The following is a 21,096-nucleotide window of genomic DNA, read 5'->3' on the forward strand; positions in this document are numbered from 1 at the left end:
TCCTGTCTTTTGGAATTATAGCCAAAGGAATTTAAAAGAGGACATCGTGGGGTCGGTGTGCTGCTTTGCCATGTGCTTGTCCCAGGTTTGAGCCTGGCTCCCACCACAGTGAAGGAAGCTTTGATGCAGTGATCTCTCTCCTCTCTCTCTCTCCCTCTCTCTCTCTCTCTCGTACAGGAAAGAGACATAGTCTCACTGTGTTTTGTCCAGCACCAGTCCAAGTTTCAGGCTTCTACATGTGCCTTGTGTTTACCTGGAGAGCAGGCTGAGAGCCGTGGCATTGTCTGCCTTCATTATATCACAAATAACTCTACTGACTGCAGGCTCCTCTTTTCATGCCACAGTTGAAAGGGATGGAAAAGTACATTTGCTTTGGAGAGGCAATGAGACAGAGAGGGAGTCTGCAGGGAATATCACATTACCTCCTCCAGCTGGGAAAAACACTGCCTGCCCAAGATGGGCTTTCAGCCCTGCGCTTAAATAAGCAAACATATGAAGCATGTCACAGAATCACAATATTATGAATGGCAAGAGATAAATCCAGGTTGACTCCCCTCATTCAACAGCTGGGGACACGGAGGCTCCGGGAAAGCTGGGCAGGATTGGATCACTGAACATCACTCTCTGGGGGCATTCTTGCAAGAGCAAGTGGTAGGAGGTGGTACAGAAACTCGCTATGAATCCAGGGCTGGATTCTCAAACTGCTGTTTAGAAGCCCCTGGATGCTGTTAATCCCCTCTCTGGGGCTGCATCCCAGACCGAGGAAACTGTCCACATCTGGAGAGTTACCCAGGTAAGACTGGAAATTAGCTCACCTGGAAGAGCATACACCTTACCATGCACAAGGTCCTGGGTCCAAGCTTCAGCAACACATGGAAGTACCATGGACAGCACTAAGAGATGCATGGCCTCTCTGTCTCTCCTGTCTCTTCCTCTCTCCTTTCTCTCTCTCTCTCTCTCTGTCTCTCCTCTCTGTCTCTTCCTCTCTCCTTTCTCTCTCTCTCTCTCTCTCTCTCTCTCAGAAATACAGACTGGGGTCTCAAATATGCAACAAACAGAATTGTTATACAGATTCCACTAGCAGTGACGTTGTCCTGCACATTGTCTTCTAAGGTTATCCTTGTGGGTAGAAACAGTCACCCAGGTGGTCCAGGAGGCGGTGCAGTGGATAAAGCGTTGGACTCTCAAGCACGAGGTCCTGAGTTCAATCCCCGGCAGCACATGTACCAGAGTGATGTCTGGTTCTTTCTCTCCTCCTTTCTCATTAATAAATAAAATACTGTGTTGTTCCCTTGTTTCTTTCAGCGCCACCGCCAAGATGGCCTCACAGAACCTCGACCCGGCTGCCGCCGAGTCACTGCCACCCGCAAAGCAGCTCAGCCCAGCGGGGCGTGCCAGGCCCTGTGGGCAAGAGGCTACGGCAGCAATGGATGAACCTCATGATGTCTGGTGACAAAGGAATTTCTGCTTTCCCTGAATCAGACAACTTTTTCAAATAGGTGGAGCCGCAGGCACCGTATATGAGGACCTGAGGTGTAAGCTCTCCCTGGAGTTCCCCAGTGGCCACCCTTACAACACACCCACCGTGAAGTTCCTCACAGCCTGCTACCACCCCAGCGTGGACACCCAGGGCAACATCTGCCTGGACATCTTGAAAGACAAGTGGCCTGCCCTGTATGATGTCAGGACTATCCTGCTCTGCGTCCAGAGCCTGCTAGGAGAACCCAGTATCCACAGCCCTTTGAACACACAGGCTGCTGAGCTCTGGGAAAATCCCACAGCCTTTAAGAAGTACCTGCAAGAAAGCTGCTTTCTTTTTTCTCCCCCCTTGGATGGTGACTTTTTTATTTGTGTCTGTATAAGACTCTGTCTTTAACTGTAGTGTGTGCAGTCTCTTGTTATGCCCTTGTGATGACTATATTAAATAAATAAATTGGAGGTGTTTTGTAAAAATAAATTAAAAAAATATTTTTAAAAAATTGGGAGTCAGGCAGTAGCACAGAGGGTTAAGCACACAGTGGCACAAAGTGCAAGGACTGGCATAAGGATCCCAGTTCGAGCCTCTGGTTCCCCACCTGCAAGGGGAATCGCTTCACAGGCGGTGAAGCAGGTCTGCAGGTGTCTATCTTTCTCTCCCCCTCTCTGTCTTTCCCTCCTCTCTCGATTTCTCTCTGTCCTAACAACGATGACTTCAGTAACAACAATAACTACAATGACAATAAAAAAATAAGGGCAACAAAGGGAAAATAAATAATATAAAAATACATTTTTTTCTTTTCTTTCCTCCAGGGTTATTGCTGGGCTCGGTGCCTGCACCATGAATCCACTGCTCCTGGAGGCCATTTTTCCTCCTTTTGTTGCCCTTGTTGTTTATAAAAGTATTTTTTAAAAATTAAAAAAAATAGTCACACAGTTACATAGGATGGAAAAAATGATTCTCTCCTTTTTTAATTTTTATTAGTGATTTCATAATGATTAATAAGATTGTAAGATAACAGCGATACAATTCCACACAGTTCCCAACTCCAGAGTTCCATGTCCCATCCCCTCCACTGGAAGCTTTCCTATTCTTTATCCCTCTGGGAATATGGACCAGAATTCTTTATGGGGTGCACAAGGTGGAAGGTCTGGCTTCTATATAACTGCTTCTCTCTGGACATGGGTATTGACAGGTCAATCCATACCCCCAGCTTGTTTTTATCTTTCCCTAGTAGGGGGAGAAAAATATTCTTAAACGTTAGCAAATGTGTTTCCCAATTGAGCTCTTCAGAAAGGCATCTGTTCCATCATGTGAGTCTCCCTGGGGTGGACAATTTGAATATACATCAGCTCAAAGACAGGCTGCCAGGCTATTTAAAGAGACAGCATTTTTACGCAGGATCCAAAAATGGACTTCGATTAAATGATGGAGTATGATTAGAGAGTTATGTGACTGAGTGGAGACATTTGCTTCCAGTGAGGATCAAATTATAACTGTGCTTCCTGCAGTGGAAGGGATTAATGACATGGCCATTAAAGAGAAAGCTATCCAGGTGACTAATATTACAGACGTAACATGCTGCAGGTGGCCAGCTGACTACAAGATGCTGGGACTCCTGGTGTTCTGCGGACCTCCATACTCATGACTGCTGTAAAGGGCATCTGTACACTCCCAAAGGTCACGGTCATTTCTCAGATGCATTAACAGGAGACAGCAGCAAGCACACTCCCTATCCTACTTAATGTAGCGCTTTTCTGTATGTAAGGCAAGAGCTTGCTTACTCAATAGCACTGTTTCTGAAGTAGCAGCAACCAATGCACCTTAAAAGTAAAAAAATGCAAACTCTCAGGCTCCAGATTCCAACATCACAGGATCAAAAGACTCGAGAAGTCACAGTTGTGAATTGATGAGTTTTTAGGAGATTTTTTTTTCTTTTTAATAGTCTTTTTTGTTGCTAAAATTGAGACCCAGGAGTGGTGTGTTTCAGCCGCCAATCTGATTTGGTGCCTGTCATCTCTGAGCACTGGATCTTAGTCTTGGAAACCACTCACTCACCCCCTTTCTGTCCACAGCCACATGTGCCTGCACTCACCTGTGGCTTAGGTGACTTTCTTTTCCCTTTCTTCCTCTCCTTCCTTCCTTCCTTCCTTCCTTCCTTCCTTCCTTCCTTCCTTCCTTCCTTCCTTCCTTCCTTTCTCTCTTTAACAGTCGTTTCTTTAACTCAGAAGAAGTTAAAGAAGAAATGAGGCCCAGCTGCCAAACTCCCACTCTGGCACTAGCTGTTTCTGAGTATGACCATTTAGTTCTGGGAGTCACTCCCTTATCCCCTTTCTGCCCATGAGCCACACCTGCCTGTACTCACCTGTGGCTTGGTTGAGTTTATGAAGAGATCCTGGCCACATTTTATTGAGTTTGCAGGTGATTTTCATTGCTTCTCCTAGTTGATCGGGCTGGCTTCCACTCTACATCCACAGCTCCAGAAGTCTAAAAGCCTCTCACCTGAAATATTTAATCGACCTAAAGTATAAATCATTCTTAGAGTAGAACCTGAACTGGAGTTGGTGTATTGCACCAAAGAAAAAGTCTCTGGGGTGGGTGGGTAGGGGGAGGATGACATCTGGAACAGGATGACAGAAGACCCCTAGTGGGGGTTGTATTGTTATATGGAAAACGGAGAAATGTTATGCATGTGCAAACTATTGTATTTACTGTCAAATGTAAAACATTAATCTCCCAATAAAGGAAAAAGTCTTTTTTTTTTTTTAATTCCCTTTTGTTGCCCTTGTTGTTTTACTGTTTTAGTTATCATTGTCATTGTTATTGATGTTGTTGTTGTTGGATAGGACAGAGAGAAATGGAGAGAGAAGGGGAAAACAGAGAGGGGGGAGAGAAAAAGAGACGCCTGCAAACCTGACTTACTGTCTGTGAAGCGATTCCCCTGCAGGTGGGGAGCTCGAACTGGGATCCTTAGGTCGGTTCTTGCACTTCTCGCCATGTGCGCTTAACCAGCTGCACTACTGCCCAACTCCTGGAAAAAATCATTCTTATAGCTATTTGTTTTTATTTACATATTTACACTCCTAAGGCCTTGCATATGAGCAAATTCACTGTCCCCTGGTTGAATTTTATCATATATATATATATATAGAGAGAGAGAGAGAGAGAGGAAGAGAGAGGAAGAGAGAGGGAGAGAGAGGGAGAGAGAGGGAGAGAGAGGGAGAGAGAGGGAGAGAGAGAGAGTTGGAGAGGAGGAAAAACACCACAGCACTGGAGTATCTATCCCCAGAGGTCAGGGCAACTCTTCTTCATATAGTACCAGAGTTCCAGCCCTGGTACCCACCCTATCCACTGAGCTTCTGCCTGGACATTAAAAAAAAATTTTCAAAATGCCAGGGATGTAAAACAGGTAATTCAGAGCTTCCAAAGAGAAAGCAAATGCTGAATTCCCATCAAAGCAGTGTCCTTACATGAACTCCTTGTTGGTATTGATGATTTAGATCATAAGAGTACCCATTCAGGGGCCAGGTGGCGGCGCACCTGGTTGAGCGCACATGTTACAGTGCTCAAGGACCCAGGTTGGAGGCCCTAATCCCCACCTGCAGGGAGAAAAGCTTCATAAGTGGTGAAGCAGGTCTGCAGGTGTCTCTCTTTCTCTCTCCCTTTCTATCTCCCCTACCCTCTCGATTTCTGGCTATCTCTATCCAATAAATATAAAGATAATACATTTTTTTTAAAAAAAAGAGTACCCATTCAATCCTTTCTACTGGTTCCCACACATCTGATTGCCACATAAACTCTGCAGTCATTGCATTAGACTCACTTTCCACTATGTGTTGACAATTTGTTGGCTCATAAGGGACCCAAGCTGGAAACACACGCACGCACGCACACACGCACGCACGCACACATGCACACACCAAAACAAAACAAAAACAATTAACCATTTCTATTACATTTCAACAAAAAAGTGAGACAGGTTGTTTGCTTCTCTCTTCAAACCAGATTATTTTTTATATTCATCTTTTAAAAAATATTTTATTTATTTATTTTCCCTTTTGTTGCCCTTGTTGTAGTTATTATTATTGTTGTTGTTGATGTCATTTGGTGTTGGATAGGACAGAGAGAAATGGAGAGAGGAGGGGAAGACAGAGAGGGGGAGAGAAAGACAGACACCTGCAGACCTGCTTCACTGCTTGTGAAGGGACTCCCCTGCAGGTGGGAAGCTGGGGGCTCAAACCAGGATCCTTATGTCGGTCCTTGTGCTTCGCGCCACATGCACTTAACCCTCTGCGCTACTGCCTGATTCCCTCATATCTTTTTTTTATTGATTTAATAATGATCAACAAGTCCATTGGATAAGAGGGGTACAATTCCACATAATTCCCACCACCAGAGTTCTGTATCCCATCCCTTCCATTGGGATTCCCTTTATTATCCTTTATCCCTCTGGGAATTTGGACCCAGGATCATTATGGGGTACAGAAAATGGAAGGTCTGGCTTCTGTAATTACTTCTTCACTAGACATGAGCATTGGCAGGTCGATCCACACTCCCAGCCTGTTTCTGTCTTTCCCTAGTGGGGCAGGGCTCTAGAGAGGTGGGGCTCCAGGACACAGTGGTGAGGTTACCTGCCCAGGAAAGTCAGGTTGGTGTCATGGTAGCATCTGCAAGTTGGTGGTTGAAAAGCATTAAGATATAAAGCAAAAAAAAAAAAAAAAGTTTAATACCAAACCAGATTCTAATGGGTGACTTAACAGCATTCAAAAGTGATCTCACGCTGATTGAGTTTTTTTATTATACTTTTCCAGGATATTCAATTCCATCTCTAGACCTAATGTTGGTTCTAAAACCAATGGATCCATTTTAAAACTGACCCATTTATCTTGAATCAATGACTTCACTCATCCAAGCTGCAGTTTTGATTTTTTTTTAATTCAAATAAGACAGTAGTATGAGCATACTCTCAGGTATGTTTTGGGGGTTAAACAAGATTTTTAGCACACTGTGCCTAGCATAGTCTCAATAAATCATAGTGGTTAGGATAGCTCTCCAGAGGACCCATCAAGCAAAAGCTCTAGGCACTGCTGAGGCACATGGGAACGCCTCCTGCTCTTCTGACTTCTCAGACCAGCAAACAAATCAGCATCAGATGGGCTAAGATGGCTGACAAAGAAGCTGACCCTACACTCTGCAGTTTCAACTAAATGACAGAGTGAAGTAGACATCCTGAGAAGGCATGAGAGGAGCAAGACCCTCCTTCACAAGGGGAGGCTACTAGAGATGTCAGACATCAGAGAAGAGGAGCAGCTCTGACAGCTTCACCCACGTGCCCCTGGGGTGCCTTATGTGGGAGCACGGGGGAAGCCATGACGCTGAGCCCAGCCTTTGAGACTGGAAGGCTCACACCTTCAATGCTGGGGACTCTGAGACTTGGGGACCATCACACTAAGGGCAGCATCCGTAGCTAGGTGCACAATGAGCAGAAAGGGGGCACCAGGAGACAGAAGTTCATGGCTCCAGCAAAGACTGAATCCAAACATCCAGGAGCCAACCAAAGAGTCTGGGACTTTGGGCAGTCTAAGGGCTGAAGGTGCTTGAAGCCCTAATGGCTGGAGTCTAGGGCAGGGATGTCGCCTAAATTCCCCCACGGTGTAGAAAGCTGGAGTTCAGAATTGACGCATTGCACCAAAGTAAAAGACTCTGGGGAGGGTGGTGGGGAGAATACAGGTCCAAGAAGGATGACAGAGGATCTAGTGGGGGTTGTATTGTTAAATGGAAAACTGGGAAATGTAATGCATGTACAAACTATTGTATTTACTGTCGAATGTAAAACATTAATTCCCCAATAAAGAAATAAAAAAAAGCTGGGGTTCGGGAGTCAGGCGGTAGCACAGCAGTTAAGCGCACGTGGCGCAAAGCACAAGAACCAGCGTAAGGATCCAGGTTCAAGCCCCCAGCTCCCCACCTGCAGGGGAGTCACTTCACAGGCAGTGAAGCAGGTCTGCAGGTGTCTGTCTTTCTCTCCCCACTCACTGTCTTCCCCTCCTCTCTCCATTTCTCTGTCCTATTCAACAACGATGATATCAACAACAACAACAATAATAACTACAATAATAAAACAAGGACAACCAAAAAGGGAATAAATAAATATTTTTTAAAAATTTAAAAAGAAAAAATTTTTAAAAAAAGGAAAAAGCTGGAGTTCTAGCTTTGGGAAGCACATGCTTGGTGGAAATTGAGTACCCAGTCCCTCCTCATCTATCCACTCCCGAGGATTGAGGATCGTAATCACTTACAATACTTCCAGCTTCTAGTCTGAGTCTGGAGCACCCACATTTGAAAGCAGTGTGTGATGGGGAAATTGCTTTTTAAAGTGATGGCAGCTGTAGACTTAAGAGAATTGCCTCTGTCCATATTCTTCAATGATTGTGACGGGGATGTCAGTCAGGTTGTAACCTGAACCCACACCTCCTAGATGATTCTTTGGTCGGCAACCCTTGGGAATGACGTGGGCGGCAGAAACAGCAGATCAGCACTGGACCACTGAAGATGGTTAATTGATAACCCGGACTTGCTGGGAGTCCTGGACTATGCAGTCAGCCTAAAGGGGCAGTGGTAGCGGTGAGTGGGGAGTTGGGGCTAGGTGGTGGTGCACCCAGTTGAGCACACAGGTTACTATCTGCCAGAATCCAGGTTCAAGCCCCTGGTCCTCATCTGCAGGGGGGAAGCTTCACAAGTGGTAAGGCAGTGCTGCAGGTATCTCTCTTTCCTTTTCTCTTTCCTTCTCTCTCTCCTTTACCTCTTGATTTCCCTGTTTCTAGCCAATAAAATATTTTTTAAAAGAGGAGGATTGGGAGTTGGGCGGTAGCACAGCAGGTTAAGCGCACACATGGCGCAAAGCCCAAAGACCGAAGTAAGGATCCCTGTTCGAGCCCCCGGCTCCCCACCTGCAGGGGAGTCGCTTCCCAGGCGGTGAAGCAGGTCTGCAGGTGTCTGTCTTTCTCTCCCCCTTCTCTCTGTCTTCCCCTCCTCTCTCCATTTCTCTCTGTCCCATCCAATACCAAATGACATTAACAACAACAATAATAATAACCACAACACGGCTACAACAAAAGGGGGGAATGGCCTCCAGGGTCAGTGGACTCATGGTGCAGGCACTGAGCCCCAGCAATAACCCTGGAGGCAGAAAAAAGAATCCTGTAGAGAGAAGGAAAGAAGAACAAAACAAAAAGCCCCATTTGAATTAGTAACAGCTGAGAATTTTCCTAGTTTGAGAGAAGGAATGCACCTCAGGCTGATTAGGAGAGAAAGAGAAAATGCAATCACGTATGTATGAAGAAGCTACGTAGCTGTATCTTTTTAACTGGGATGTTACTAGTTTTACAGTAATTGTAGTCTGTGACACACAGGCACAGCCTCTCATTCCTTCTTGATCGATGTCTAGGAGACATGACATGATCCCCAATATCTCTTCATCCCGTCTCTTTCTCTTTCCCACCTTCCCCAGAGTCCTTTGCTTTGGTTCAATAATCCCCAGTCCACAATTGACCTTATGTTTCCCCTGACTGTTCTTTGTTCTTAAGTTCCACCTGCCAGTGACTTTATCTTTCTGGCTTGTCTCACTCAACAGGATCCTGCCTTCATGTTCTGACCACACTATTGCAGAGGAGATGACTTCACCCTTCTTATTGGCTTTAGCTTCATAGTATTCAGTTGTATAAGTGCCATAACTCCCTTAGTCTCTCATGTGTTATTGGGCATCTGGGTTGCTTTTTTAAGTTTGGACTATTACAAGCTGTGCTGTTATGAATGAATGCTGGTGAGCATAAGTATTTTCAGATAGGTGTAGGTTTTTCTTCTGATTAAATCTTTAGGAGAGGGGTTGCTGGGTCATAAGGTAGGTCTGTTTCTAGAGTTCTGATCGATCTCCAGATTGTTTTCCATAGGGAATGGCTGTAAATTCTGGGCTAAGGGATGGGACAGATCTGGTACGTCAAAGAAATAGGAGAGGGAGACTCAACAGGACACGGAGGGGATGATTCCATATGACAAAACATTGCCTCTGAATGTTTGTGTGCATTGAGATCAGTTCCTGCATTGAGGTAGGTTTCTCAAAAAAAAAAAAGTTATGTCTGGAGATTATTTTAAATCTAACTAGTTTTCATTCTTCATTCTTGCGCTATATTTTCTCCAAAAATCTAGAGGACACACCACACTATTACACATTAAAAAAAAAAAAAGCCTGTTCAGATATCTTGGAATGAAGCCCATTTGCACATTTTTAGAGACCTGTTGTCCTGACCCTGAGTCAGTTCTGGATCTTTCCAGTCAGTTCACTGGGCTCTCTGGAGAAGCCAGATGCTTCCCACAGTAGACTATCATATCTGGACCCCTTCTCCCCACATCTATCTCAGGTCTAGAGAAACTCAGATAATTAAAGGAATCATTTCATTAGTTCTCTAGAACTAAGTAGTGGAATCTCATTTTCTCTCAATAATAACCTTCTTTAATAGTCGAGGTGGAGTTCAAATGTGTTCAGAGTGAATTCTCCTAGATCTTTAAGAACTCTGAAGAGGTACATTTTGAAACTAGTCTAAGAACACGGAAACCTTCAGAAACATATGCGCATTGTTAATTCACTGAATCACTACCTACCAAAATATGAAATACAGCCCATGTGGCCAACAAGAGATGAGCAGATTAAGTATCTGTGGTCTATCTGCATTGAAGAATATGACTCATCTGTGAGAAAAGCTGAAACCTTGCTCTTTGCTACAACATGAGTGGAGCTGGAGGGAATTATGGTAAAAGCAAAAGAACTCAGAGGGAGAAAGACAAACAGCTAATGAGTGTAAAGAACCAAAGACAAGTTCAAATACAAACATGCCCTTAGGGCACTGGCTAGTGGAGCGCCTGGTTGAGGTGTACACTACCATGCACACAGACCTGGGTTGAAATCCTTGCTCCCCAGCTGCGGTGGGGAAGGGGAAGCTTCATAAGCGGTGAAGCAGGTCTGTGGGTGTGTCTCTCTCTTGCAAATGAACATCACCTTCATAGAAACTAGAAGGAATTGAGTCAATTTATTTGTTTTCTGTTGAGTCTAACTGATTGAAAATCTGGGTTGGGAATATTGGTACTAGTTCTCAACCACAGACACTCAAACCAGGTGTGATCCAGTAAGATACAATTTCATTTTCTCACAAACAAAAGTCGGACTAGATGTATTGTGATCAGTGCGGTGAAACACATGGCGGAAAGTGTGAAGTGTGAAGTGAGGGCAGCACTTGGAAGCATCTCAAGTTACACCCACTTGTATCTCATTATTTTGAAATGAGTCACACATCCATCCACACTTAGCAGCCTGTGGCTTTGAGGGACAAGTGGGGAGTTTGTGTGACCAGGTTCAAGCTCACCCTCTGTGGCACTGAGGAGCTTAAGGGCTGTGGTTGGGGTATCTATCTATCTATCCATCTATCTATCATCTATTTACCTATCCATCCACTCATCCATGTATCTATCTACCTATCATCTACTTACCTATCTATCCACTCATCTATCTATCTATCTATCTATCATCTACTTACCTATACATCCATCCACTTATCCATGTATCTATCTATCATCTACTTACCTATCCATCCACTTATCCATGTATCTATCTACCTATCATCTACTTACCTATCTATCCACTCATCCATCTATCTCCTACTTACCTATCCATTTATCTATCAATCACCTACTTACCTATCCATCCACTCATTCATCTATCTATCTATCTATCTATCTATCTATCTATCTCTATCTCCTATTTACCTATCCATCCACTCATCCATCTATCAATCTATCTATGTATTCATCCACTCACCATATATCCATCTATCACCTACTTACCTATCCATCCACTCATCCATCTATCAATCTATCTATGTATCCATCCACTCACCATATATCCATCTATCACCTACTTACCTACCCATCCACTCATCTATATATCTATCTCCTACTTACCTATCCATCCACTCATCCATCCATCAATCTATGTATCCATCCACTCACCATATAGCTATCTATCACCTACTTACTTATCCATCCACTCATCCATCTATATCTATCTATCTATCTATCTATCTATCTATCTATCTATCTATGAAATGGCATCATTCAGGACAAAATGGATGGGACTGAAAGTTAAGTGAAACCATGTCAAGTGAAATAAGTTAAGTGGTAAAAGACAACTACCGAGAGGCATTGCCCATATGTGGAGTACAGACACTTGAAACAAAGGCATGTGAAAAGTGGATAGTACCCACAACGACCCTGGGTCCATACTCCCAGAGAGACAGAGAATGGGAAGGTTATCAGGGGAGGGGATGGGATATGGAGATTGGGTTATGGGAATTGTGCGGAATTGTACCCCTCTTATTCTATGAGTTTGTTAATGTCTCCTTTCTTAAATAAAAAATAACTACAACAATAAGAAAATCAGAAAATATATATATACATATATATTAAAGTTTTCATTATCATGAAAATGTAGTGGATTTTGTCAAATACTTCTCTGTATTGAGAGGCATATATGAATTTTTCTTTTGTTTCATTAAGGTTATAAATACATTAGTTTAGTTTTTATATAGAACTACCCTTACTTTCCTGGAATAAAGCCCATTTGGTAATGGTAAAAAAAAAAAAATGGATAGTAACCAAATGACCTCTGTGACAACTGTGGTGATTCTCAGGAGGGGGTGGGGCACAGGCCCTGGGTAGTGGGTGTGGTGAGTTCTACACAAATACACGTGGGTATGGAAATGTGCCTTCAAGTCTTACAGATTTTGTGAACCATAGTCAACTCACTAAGGAAGAAAAAAAGAAAAGAAAAGCAGTCCTTCTGAAGCAACCCAGGTGTCCAGCAACAGACGAGTGGCTGAGCAAGTTGTGGTCTCTATACACAATGGAATACTACTCAGCTGTAAAAAATGGTGACTTCACCGTTTTCAGCCGATCTTGGATGGACCTGGAAAAAATCATGTTGAGTGAAATAAGTCAGAAACAGAAGGATGAATATGGGATGATCTCACTCTCAGGCAGAAGTTGAAAAACAAGATCAGAAAAGAAAACACAAGTCGAACCTGAAATGGAATTGGAGTATTGCACCAAAGTAAAAGACTCTGGGGTGGGTGGGTGGGGAGAATACAGGTCCATGAAAGATGATGAATGACATAGTGGGGGTTGTATTGTTGAATGGGAAACTGGAGAATGTTATGCATGTACAAACTATTGTATTTACTGTTGAATGTAAAACATTAATTCCCCAATAAAGAAATAAATTTAAAAAAATAAAAAAAATAAGAAAAGCAGTCCTTCTGATCCCTTGGTTGTGGACTTCCAGCCTCTAGCATTGACAAGCTGTATTTCTGTTAACATGAGCCTTGCAGTCCGTACTTCGTTGAGGCAACTCGCAGAAACAAAACAAAACAAAATAAATTAAAAAAAAAAAAAACCAACCAAAACCAGGCTCTAACTCAGTCTTAAACCAACAAAGTCTCCTGGCCCTTTCAATCAACAAACTCACACAGGGCCATTCTTTGACGTGGGCACAAAGGGTCTTTTCTCCTTCTCTCGAGCAGGCTGCCGGCAGCCCAGGAAACAGTGACCCTGTGACTCCCTCACTACGTACATACAGAGTATTTAGCCTCCCCTCAGCTGAGCCAGCGACCGCTCACAACTCCGTGTGACTCCAGAGCAGTTCAGAGGAAGGCAGACTGGAATGTAAAGAGAGCACAGGCTTAGCTACCTGCAGATTCGAACTCTTACAGGGGTCGGAGAGACAGCTCACTGAGTGGAGCATGCGCCTTGCCATGTGCAGTGGCCCTGCACCACTTTGACCGGGGGCGTGGGGCTGGGGGAAGCTCTAGTGTGGTGATAGCTCTTTCTTTTTGTCTGTCTCTGCCTATGTCTCTGCTCTATCACAATGAAAAAGCCCAAGGGAGCTGTGAAAGGGTGTATGCAAGAGGGTCTGGATTTGCCAAAAAATAATTAAAGCAATTAAATTTTTTAAAAAATATATATTTATTTTCCCTTTTGTTGCCCTTTTTATTTTATTTTGTAGTAATTATTGTTATTTTTATTGCTGTCGTCGTTGCCAGATAGGACAGAGAAATGGAGAGAGGAGGGGAAGACAGAGAGGGGGAGAGAAAGATAGACACCTGCAGATCTGCTTCACCTCCTGTGAAGTGACTCCCCTGTAGGTGTGGAGCCCGGGGCTTGAACTGGGATCCTTACACATGTCCTTACACTTCGTGCCACCAGTGCTTAACCCACTGCGCTACCGCCCAACTCCCAGCAATTTAATTTTTTAAATATATTATTCATTTTAATGAGAAAGAGAGAGAGCGCTCTGGCTTGAAATTGAACCTGAGACTTCAGAGGCTGAGGCATAAATGTCTTCTTGCATAACCACTATGCTATCTCCCCAGTCTCTCACGTAAATTTGAAAAGGGGATCCAGGAGTCATCTCACCCAGAAGAGAACACCCCAAGCTTGAAGACACAGGTAGCCCCATGGTCATCACATAGAAACTCCTGTAGGGGCTTAGCTTCATAAGTAGTGGAACAGTGCTATAGTGTCTCTCTTCTTTCCTTCTCTATCTCCCTCTGTCCTCTCACTTTGTCTTAAAAGGAAAAAAAAAAAAAAATGGTGGCATTGGCCTGTGAAGCCATGCAGGCAGGACAGATTCTGCTTCTGGTTCAAATAGTGAGAAACACAGCCAAGAGTGGGAGGGAGGGAGAAGGAATTATGGAGCTTACTCTGAGGTTTCCTCCTTATGGCACTAGCATCAGGCTGGCTAAGTCCTCCAAGCAGAAATCACAGCTCCAAGTCCCAGTTACTGCTCCCTCCCCTCCTCTGTCAGGCCTAGGGCTTATGGTGACAGATTTCACTGCGTTATTCCTTGTGGTTTCCTGACAGTTTACCTGAATTGTTACTCTATCCTTGTCTTCCTTCTCTTCCTCCTCCTCCTCCTCCTTTTTTAAAAAAAATTGAAAAAAGTATTTATGTATTTATTTCCTTTTGTTGCCGTTGTTGTTTTTATTGTTGTAGTTATTATTGTTGTTGTTATTGTTGTCATAGCCTCCCCTCTCCTCCCCTCTCCTTTTCTCCTCCCCTCTCTCTCTCTCTCTTTCTCTCAGTGAAAAAGTCTATGTAGGGGAGGTGGATTTATATGCATGAAGTCCAGGCTCAACAAAAAAACATCAGGTGACATTACAAAAAATTCTGAAGGGGTTGGACAGCAGTGAACCTGGTAGAGCAGACATGTTACAGTTCATAAAGACCCAAGTTCAAGGCCCTGGTCCCCACCTGTAGAGGGAAAGATTCACCACTGGTGAAAAAAGGGCTGCAGGTGTTTCTCTTTCTGTCTCCCTCTCTAGCTTTCCCTTCCCTCCCTGTTTCTTTTTGTCTCTATCCAAAAAATGAATAAACTAAATAAAAAAAAATTTTAAAGAGCAAGAATATCTCGCTATCTCCCCCCCCCCCACTCTTTAGTGATGGAGTTACTAAAATGGTTTAAATATTCAGTGGTGAGGTTCTTTTTGTAATTTGCTTCAGTTTATTCCAGTGGTTCCTGAGCTTTGGCATAGAGGACAGTTGCTGTACACGGTTCTGCACAGAACACTATGCAAGGTTTGTTTTGTGAGTCATTCAAGGGATTTTCAAAGATACCTTTAATTATACTTTTTTTTTTGGCCTGTGTGCCAACCCTTGGTTTAATGAGCAATTTTATAGCCGTTGCAGTGATTCAGCTCCAAATTTATATTAAATTTCCCAGTTACCAGTATCAAGAGGGTATCATGGTCATTAAAAAGAAAAATTCTTGGCTGGAATATGAAAAGACTCGTGGGAAGAACTTGGAGAAAGGCCTGTGCTCTCGAGGAAGACGTTTAGATTCCCTGAAAAATGTCTCCCACATACACTTCACTTCCAAGTTACCTGATAGTCTGATTACTAGACGGGAATGTTTGCAGAGCAGTTCAGAGAATCCTTTGGATAAAAAGTAAAATGTGGGCTGAATGATCATAAAGTGAATTCTGTTATTGTTTTTTTTTTGGGGGGGGAGGGGGGCTGGAACACTGCTCAGCTCTGGCTATTGTTGGTGGCAGGTGAAGGGCTTCAAAACATTCACATGCAAGTCCCAATTGTTACCACTATGCTGTCACCCAACAGAACGAAATTTTCTTCTTTTATTGTCACCAAGACTTTGCTACTCCTGACAACATTGGGGAGTGAGAGAGAATGGAAGACATCTGAGAGAGAGAGAGAGAGAAAGAGAGAGAGAGAATGAGAATGAGAATGGAAGACAGTACAACATCAAAGCTTCCTCCAGTATTGTGGAGGTTGGGCTCACACTCCATGATAAAGTCAATACCCTCCCAGGTGAGTGACCCTGTGGAGCTGAAATTAATTCTTCATGTGTTGAAGGACCTTGGCTAAATGGTGATCAGCACCACTTTCGAAAGAAGTCATTTTTCTAGACATGCTAAAAAAACTCACTTGAATAGTACACTGCTTTGCCCTGTGCATGACCCAAGCTTGAGCCCAAGCCCCCACCACAGTAAAGGAAGCTTTGGCACTCTGGTCTGTTCACTCTCTCTCTCTCTTTGCCTCTATGTCTCTATCAGAAAGAAAAAGAAAAGAGTACATTTACCTATAGTAAAACCAAAGTCTGTGTGTGTGTGTGTGTGTGTGTGTGTGTGTGTGTGTCAGACTTTTATGTAAAAAGCACTTACTATTGGTGACAGTCAAGAATGTTTGAAAGCCGGGGAGTCGGGCTGTAGTGCAGTGGGTTAAGCGCAGGTGGCGCAAAGCACAAGAACCGGCATAAGGACCCTGGTTCGAACCCCGGCTCCCGACCTGCAGGGGAGTCGCTTCACAGGCGGTGAAGCAGGTCTGCAGGTGTCTGTCTTTCTCTCCTCCTTTCTGTCTTCCCCTCCGTCTCTCCATTTCTCTCTGTCCTATCCAACAACAACAACAATAATAACTACAACAATAAAACAACAAGGGCAACAAAAGGGAATAAATAAAATAAATATAAATATAAAAAAAAGAATGTTTGAAAGCCATTGATTAAGAGGTTCATATTCCAGATGCTTAATCTTGAATAATAGAATCTTCAGAACATTTTGTATCCTGTTTCACTTTTATGATTAAGCAAACAAGAAGCAAAGAGATCTAGGGCATTGACCAGTACTAATTAAACACATGCCTCCTGATTTTGGAATATCACGTCCTGGCCTCCTGTTGCTCTTCTGGCTCTTAGAAATGTTCATGCTTTATTCATCAGGAAGACTGCTCTCCGCTGCTCTCATTTCCTTCTTTCTCACTGAGATGGAGTCTTTTCCTGGAACCTGCTCCACTTCCATTTCCATTTCCATAATCATGGGTTCCAACATTCCTTCTTTCATCAATTTGACACACTCTATTTGCTGACTTTATCAGACAAATAGAGAGAGGGAGAGGGAGAGGGAGAGGGAGAGGGAGAGGGAGAGGGAGAGGGAGAGGGAGAGGGAGAGGGAGAGAGAGAGAGAGAGAGAGAGAGGGAGCTTTGATGGTCCTCCCAGGGCTGTAATACTCTCACCTCATAAACCAGAAACTCATACCTGGACAGTGGATAAGGCAAGGCAGTCATCCTAATTGGTGACTATTTCAGTACCTTTTCTTCTTCTTCTCCTTCTTCTTCTTCTTCTTCTTCTTCTTCTTCTTCTTCTTCTTCTTCTTCTTCTTCTTCTTCTTCTTCTTCTTCTTCTTCTTTTGCTTTTTAAAGAATTTACTTATTTACTAATGAGAAAGATAGGAGAGAGAAAGAACCAGACATCACTCTGGTACATGTGCTGCCGGGGACCGAACTCAGGACCTCATGCTTGAGAGTCTAGTGCCTTAACCACTGTACCACCTCCTGGACCACACTACTTTCCCTTCTTTTCTCCCCCTCTCCTCTTTCTTTTTTCTTTTCTCTTCTTTTCTCTCCTTTTCTGTTCTTTTCTTTTCCTTTCTTTCTTTCTTCCATATTTTCTCTCTCACTCTCCCTCTCCCCCCCTCTTTCACCACAGTAATATTTCTCTTTGCTTTCTCATTTGGACAGAGTAAAGATCTTGCTTGACTACCCTTGGTTTTCCTAAGAGCTTGTTGAAGGTATCAAGTGAAACCAACTACCAGGACCACGGGTAGATCTGTATGCATCATCACTAGACCCAGAGGGAACCAGGGAGCAGGAAGGAGGCCAGTCCGCCCCTACCTCACAGACAAGCAACAGTTGAAGGAATCAACTATCATCAAGCCTGCCCTGAGATAGATAAACGAACTACTGGACATTTTCAGAGTAAAAATGGTGATTTCACTGTCTTCAGTCCATCTTGGATGGAGCTTGAAGAAATCATGTTAAGTGAAATAAGTCAGAAACAGAAGGATGAATATGAGATGATCTCACTCACAGGCAGAAGTTGAAAACCAAATCAGAAGAGAAAACACTACGCAGAAATTTGACTGGAATTGGTGTATTACACCAAAGTAAAAGACTCTGAGGTGCATGGGTAGGTGGAGAGTTCAAGTCCTGGAACAGGATGGCCAAGGACCTAATGGAAAAATGAGAAATGTTATGCATGTGCAAACTATTGTATTTACTGTTGATTATAAAACATTAATCCCCAATAAATAAATTTAAAAAGGGGAAAAAAGAAAAGAAAAAAAAAAACAGAAAAAAGAATTTAAGCCACATGTGGTCCTGGAAGGTGGTACAGTGGATAAAGCACTGGACTCTCAAGTATGAGGTCCTGAGTTCGATTGCCGGCATCACGTGTACCAGAGTGATGTCTGGTTCTTTCTCTCTCTCCTATCCCTCTCATAAATAAATAAATAAGTAAAATATTAAAAAACAAAAAGAAATTAAGCCACTTAGCACAGGTATTTCAGATTAACAGAGCAACCTGTGCTTTCATTTCATTTCTAAGAACTCTGGCTTCATTCACTCTGTGTGCCTTTCAGGAAGAACAATGAAACCTCATGTTTTTATATTAAAATAACAGGGCTGAGCAGATAACACAGTAGTTATGCAAAAAAAGAAGAAGAAAAAGAAAGAAAGAAGAAAGAAAGAAAAGAAAGAAAGGAAAGAAAAAGAAAAAGGGAAAAAAAAAACTCTGCTATTCTGGTGCACCAAAGGTCCCAGTTTTTGTTTTTTTATTGGAGGGATTAATGGTTTATAGTAAAAAATAAAATACAATAGTTTGTACATGTGTCACATTTCTCAGTTTTCCACATAACAATTCAACCCCCTCCAGGTCCTCCTCTGCCATCATGTTCCAGGACCTGAACCATTTCCTTCCCACCCCAGAGTCTTTGACTTTGGTGCACTACAACAACTCCAGTCCAAGTTCTGCCTTGTGTTTTCTTATTTTTCAACTTCTTTTTATTATTATGATTAGTGATTGAAAAATGATCAACAAGATTGTGGAATAGAGGAGTACAATTGCACACAATTCCCACCAGCAAAGTGTCATATCCCATCCCCTCCATTAGAACATTCCCTACTCTTCATCCCTCTGGGCGTATAGGTCCCAGTTTTCATCTCCAGCTCCACCATAAACTAGAGCTGGGCAGTGCTCTGTAATGAAAAACCAAACAAACACCCCCTCCCTACACACCTGCCTGAAGTTAACTTGAGCAACAGTTTCCTGTGGTTGATGTGGGAATGTGTTCCCTTTGGCCCTCTGAGCTTCACATCTTATATGTTCAATTTAGAAACAGAGACCCCCCACCTGCAGGGGGAAAGCTTCACAAGTGGTGAAGCAGGTCTGCAGGTTTCTCTCTGTCTCTCTCTCTCCCTCTCCCTCCCCATCCCTTTTAATTTCTCTCTGTTCTATCAAATAAAATGAATAAAGTTTAAAAAAAAACAAATAAAATAAATGTTTCTAAAAAATAAAAATAAATCAAAACAGAGACCAATTTCTCAGTGACAGGATTGTATCCAGAAAGTCTTCTGTAAGACACAATGAATGCTCATTGAAAAAAACAGAGTGGAGACATTTCCTCATCAATATTTTTGCACAGGGACATTATTTGAAGGGAAATGGGACAAAAATGACCCGTTTGGGGGTGAGGACAGCCCTTTTCCTTTGTTCAGGCTCAGGCCTTTTTCCTCCTCATTGTGAGCAGGACAGTTAGTTGATGTCTTAGCTGGACACCTCATTCAAGCTGAATTGCCCAGAACAAAACCACTGCCTGGGACTGGGGACATGGTGACTGAACGCTATGTGCTCCCAGCTGTGTGTGTCCTTCCACTGGCTGCCCAATGGGAGTTTTTGCCAAGTCGTTAGCAGGGCAGCCTCTTAAATGCCAATTCTTAATGTCCTCAACTTCCACTTGCAGTAATTACATTGACCACAGGCCCTTTCTGACAAGGGCCAGGCTCAAGGCCAAACACGGTCTCCCAGCCGAGAACAGGCATTTTTAGCAGACGCAACAGACAGAGAGAGAGAAAGAGAGAGGCCTTGGCTTGGACTCGAGTGTCTGCTGGGGAGTTACAGTCCTGCCATCTTCGCTGAGTCTTGCGCTGTCTTAGAGTTAGGCATATGTGGACTGGGCATCAGGCTCTCCTGAAGAGAGGAGAATGCAAAGGAAAAAAAGAAGAAAAAGAAAGAAAAACATAGCATTCTTGCTACGTACAGGAAGCATATTGTACTGGAAGTGATACTCAACCTACATATCAATTGCTAGGGTTTGAGTGCAGACCTGTCAGAAAGAAGACAGAGTGCAAATCACCCAAGTGATTATTGTTCCAAGTCATGATTGCTAAAGTATCCCGTTTCCCAAGTTAAAAGTTTTTATTATTTAAAAAAAATTACTATCTTTATTTATTGGCTAGAGATAGTCAGAAATCAAGAGACAAGGGGAGTTAGAGAGGAAGAGAGACAGAGAGACACCTGCAGCCCTGCTTCACCACTTGCAAAGCTTTCTCCCTGTAGGTGGGGACTAGAGACTTGAACCCAGCTCCTTGTGCATTGTAACATGTACACTCAACCAGATGTGCCACCACCCAGCCCCCAAGTTAAAAGTTTTTAAAAGGTGGTGTGGGATAGGGGGTAGGGGACTTAAAGAGGTTTAGTGAATTGACCAAGCTCACCCAACTAGGAAATGGTGCAGCAGAAACTAGGATAGAAGTCAAATAGAAGCCACATCTGGCTGACTCAGCACCATTTGGTCTTTCTGCTGCCTTGCTGGGAACAATCTGGTGGAGGTTTCCACAGTGTGTGTGTGTGTGTGTGTGTGTGTGTGTGTGTGTGTGTGTGTGTGTGTGTGTGTGTTGAGTGTGTCTGGGGTCTTTTGCCTCTTTCCATGAATTTGAGCAGGGGGCTCAAGGCATAGATCACATATTTATGGGACCAATTCTAGGACTTGAAGTTCAGTCTGATTATCCATCATGAAATACCAAACACCATGCCTCTTCCTGAGTGTTCCTCCTTAACTACAGGTACTTTACTGCTGCCTCAGTAAACGCCTCTGTTTAGGTCAGAGAACATATGGGGGAGCCTCTGGAGCACAGACACTGCTGCACCACACTGGAACACATGTTC

The 21,096-nt window shown here is 43.4% G+C and overlaps 1 protein-coding gene and 1 pseudogene across 1 annotated transcript; both read left to right on the forward strand.

The window, feature by feature from the left end:
- Positions 1-1,244: 1,244 nt before the first annotated feature.
- Positions 1,245-7,987, forward strand: LOC132539358 (ubiquitin-conjugating enzyme E2 C-like; annotated as a pseudogene).
- Positions 7,988-10,967: 2,980 nt separating this feature from the next.
- On the forward strand, positions 10,968-20,861 carry LOC132539221 (guanine nucleotide exchange factor subunit RIC1-like; the record flags this gene model as incomplete). The annotated part of the gene is made up of 3 exons (XM_060193362.1): positions 10,968-11,426; positions 11,563-11,636; positions 20,768-20,861. Coding segments are annotated over 3 exons (627 nt in total), but the record flags the coding sequence as incomplete, so codon positions are not given.
- Between the last annotated feature and the right edge of the window lie 235 nt (positions 20,862-21,096).

This window comes from Erinaceus europaeus, chromosome 7 (assembly GCF_950295315.1).
Source record: "Erinaceus europaeus chromosome 7, mEriEur2.1, whole genome shotgun sequence".
Lineage (NCBI taxonomy): Eukaryota > Metazoa > Chordata > Mammalia > Eulipotyphla > Erinaceidae > Erinaceus > Erinaceus europaeus.